Source organism: Cyprinodon variegatus, unplaced genomic scaffold, assembly GCF_000732505.1.
Source record: "Cyprinodon variegatus isolate N-32 unplaced genomic scaffold, C_variegatus-1.0 Scaffold598, whole genome shotgun sequence".
Taxonomy (NCBI): Eukaryota; Metazoa; Chordata; class Actinopteri; order Cyprinodontiformes; family Cyprinodontidae; genus Cyprinodon; species Cyprinodon variegatus.
Window position 1 is genome coordinate 394,450 of NW_015151051.1, and position 3,657 is coordinate 398,106.

The 3,657-nt window shown below is 37.2% G+C and overlaps 1 protein-coding gene across 1 annotated transcript in view; it reads right to left on the minus strand.

The window, feature by feature from the left end:
• Positions 1 to 2,691: 2,691 nt before the first annotated feature.
• Positions 2,692 to 3,657, minus strand: part of rerg (RAS-like, estrogen-regulated, growth inhibitor) — a 66,593-nt gene continuing 65,627 nt past the window's right edge. The window contains exon 5 of the mRNA XM_015392600.1: positions 2,692 to 3,551. Within this exon, the coding sequence (XP_015248086.1) occupies positions 3,141 to 3,551 (411 nt within the window). The 3' untranslated portion in view covers positions 2,692 to 3,140. The remainder of the gene's footprint in view (positions 3,552 to 3,657) is intronic.

Here is a 3,657-nt window from a genome sequence, read left to right on the forward strand (position 1 = left end):
CTATCTCTATAGTTCTGCTGCTATAGGCTTAGACTGCTGGAGGACATAGGGACCCCTTTTCAACATAAAACGGCCCCTACAGGAAACTTTATATGCTAATGGAAATTTATTGTGACTCATAAGCTGAAAAAATCAGCTGTCCATCATAAAAAACAGTAATTTTAGTACATTAGAATATATATTATGTGGCTTGTTGTAGCTCTGATGATCAGTCCTTCAGAAAAGGAACAAAACCCTTGATGCCGGTGCAGGAATGTAGCATACCTAAGAGCCACTGTAAAAACTTCCATCTTATCAAGGACATTGCCTTTAGTCAGCTTTAATGAAGAAATTGAACGCACTCATCATTCACACAACTAATGTCTCAATAGGTCAGATTGACTTCATGTGACTCCGCCTCCGATGTGACCCTCTGCTTAAATGTCTGTCCTGTGTTTACTTGTGCTTTCTTGTGCAAGATTCCTGTCAAGGATAAAGTGTGAAAAATGTTTTTTTTTTTCCCCTCTTGTCCCCAATATGGCTCCTATCTTTCCGCAGAGACAATGGCAGCGCTAGTTAACCGCCTGGACCTGGGCAGCCAGGTAACCAGTGGGAACCCGGCAGTTTAGTCTCAGTTAATCTGGTTGTACAGTTATACTGAAACTGTAATTTCCCTCTGGGATTATTAAAGTATGTCTGATTCTGATACAACAAAAACACTTTTTAGTGTAGAAGTCAAAAAAGGAGGATGCTTTGTCGGCATCAGGGAGGTGTTAAAGACGGATGGGGTGCAAATTGGAAAGAAAAAAAAAGAGTCACACCCAGTATTACATCACCTCTGATCCGGGCATAAAAATCTAAAAATTTGTTTTAGGCCAGCCTATATAAAACTATAAAAAAGATAATTCACCATTGACAGAAAGTTGTGCCTAGAAATCAAAGTTTTAGTAAATTTCTATATAAGCCTGAAAAATCTGCAAACTGCTAAGTAGCTTTGTTTAAGACAACACAGGCAGCCGAATATCAGCATTATGTTGATTTAAAAAAAACAATACTGATTTTATATTAACAGGTTGGTTAGATCAGTGTTTAATTTCATGCACACAGAGGATTGTTTTTGATCTGACAGCAAACACAAACACCAACAGGATCTTCCTGTACGCAGCTTAAGCTTCACTGTAGATGTGCTTTAGGATGCGTAATCTATCATAGATGCAGCATGAGCAGAATATCATCCTTATGATGTGACGCCGCTTCCCTTTCAGTATTTACAAAACACATCTGGATCCTCGTGGAAAGCTTTGATTAGACGGAAACCATTTTTATTAGAAAGCTGGTTTCGGGGACGGAGACCGATGAAGGACGTCGTCACCAAAGAAACATTCCTCCCAACTTTAAAGTTCTATTTTTTTCCTTACATGTTGGTTGAAGTGAAAGATTTTAATCAATATTAATCTTTTTTTTTCCTGTATAAGCTGATAAGTGCCTCATTTGGCCAATTTATGACTGCATTCAGCAGTGATGCTGTAACATCATGGGGAGTGAATGCATTGTTGCTGCAGTGCATTTTCTATGGAGCTACATTAGGGCCACTAACTTTGTTCAAACACATATTTTGTTTAAAATTTAATTATTTTAACCTGAAAAACAGTTTATAAATAAACAAGGATTTAAAAGTTAAAAGCATTTTTTGAACTTGAAAGGAAAGTTTTTAATCTAAATAATATTTAGGAATCTGAAAAAAATGAAACTGAAGAAAATATAAAATATGGAAAAGTGAATTATGCTTTAGAGACATTTCTCCCATGGTCTTGTTGAGGCACCTGCTGTCTGTCATCAGTCCACTTCCCATGTACTCTAAGCCCCGCCCCCACAAAGGAACTGTTTGAAACTGAAAATTCTGAAAAGTAGTTTAAAAAATGTGTTTTCAGTTTTTTTTCTTTGCTGTTTATTTTTGCTTTTAGTTTAATAGTTTTTAATTCCTGAAAAAAACTTTTAATGCCCCAATTTAGCTCCATAATTTGCCCTAAATTCTTAACATCTAGTTAAATTGATTTATAAACATTTGTTTTTCTGGTTCAATTGAGATTTATGCTATCATTGTGTCACGACAAAGCAAATAATTGGGATAAAATTATCATAATACTTTGACCCCAAAAATAACAATACTTAAAACTACTGCGCTCTATATTTATTTTTACGTATAAAGTGAGGCAATTATGTCAATTTTTAAATCTTTTTTTAAATAAATATATTAATTAATCAATTTAAATGTATACTTACTTACTAAATATATACTTATTTATTCAACTGTATTTTTTTTTTACAGTGAAGCAGTATATTTAATATTTTAATCATTAATATATAAACAAATACATTTAATTATTTCATGGTATATTTATTTTTTGTACGAGACATTAATGACTGTGACCCCCACCCCCATAATAGGCCTTAAAAAAAACTTTATTGGTTGATCTCTAGTTGAACTAGATTAAAAAAGGAATTTAAATAACGGATTTAGATTTTATACGTTAAATCAGTTTCATAAATTTAACTTATAATACTCTGAAAGGAACTGAAATGGGAATTTTGATGGATAAAAGCCAGAATTCCCAACTTGTCAACCACTAAATGTTTCCATCAGGCAGTTCATACGAGTTTTAATTGTTTCCAGGTTTTTATTTCAGATAGAGCGTAGGTTAAATCGTTCCGACTGACGCTGTGCACTGCCGGTTAGATGGAACACATTTCTCTTGGTTCTATTTAATAAAATTTTAGCTGACCCAAACATTTTTGGTTTAAAGTAGGAGTAATGAGCTATTCAGTTAAAAAAAAAATTTTTTTTCAGTCTGTCATTTGGTCCCGTTTCTGGTCGTACCGGCGATATCCCAAAACCGGCTTGTTTTCATTTTAGACAAATAACTTCTATTTCACGTTAACATGTCTCCATGCACAAAGGTATTTTAGAGTGTAGCAACTTATATGTTTAAATAAGAGAGTATCAAGAGCTGCTTTTCTTGCTCCTCCAAAGTAAAGTTCTTGCAGAACTGTTGGTTTTCTTCAGTGGAAATCATTTTTCAACCATAATGGTCCCCAGTTATTTCCATGAGAAAAAATAGACATATTTTCCTGTGGTCTCTGGTCTTCAGCAGGGCTCTGCCCTAGCTGCTGATCTTGGTCAGCATCTTGTTGATGGCTTGTTTGACGTGCGTGGTGGAGCTGCGGCGCCGAGCCTTGCCCTGAACGGCCTTGCGGCGTCTCACCTCCCTGCATAGCTCGTGAAAAGCTTCGGCCACGACGCCGCCCTCGTCGGCGCAGGCCGAACACTCGTAGAAGGCACATGCCATCTCCGCTGCCAAACGTTCCCCTTCCTCCGTGGGGACCTGACGGACGTGGTCCAGGTCCGATTTGTTCCCGACCAGCACTAAAGGAACGTTCTTGGGTTTCTTCACATCCTCTAGGAGGGATCGAAGCGGGGCCACCTCCTCAAAGCTACCACGGTCTGTGATGTCATAGACGATGACGAACCCGTCACCCCAACGCATGTGACCTTCCTTCTGCTGAATGTCCTCCTGTGAAGAAGAAATTATCGATGCTGATTAAAAGCATAAATACCAGCTAGCCAAAATGACCCTTTAACAGGAAGCCAATGAAGAGAAGCCAGGATAGGAGAGATAT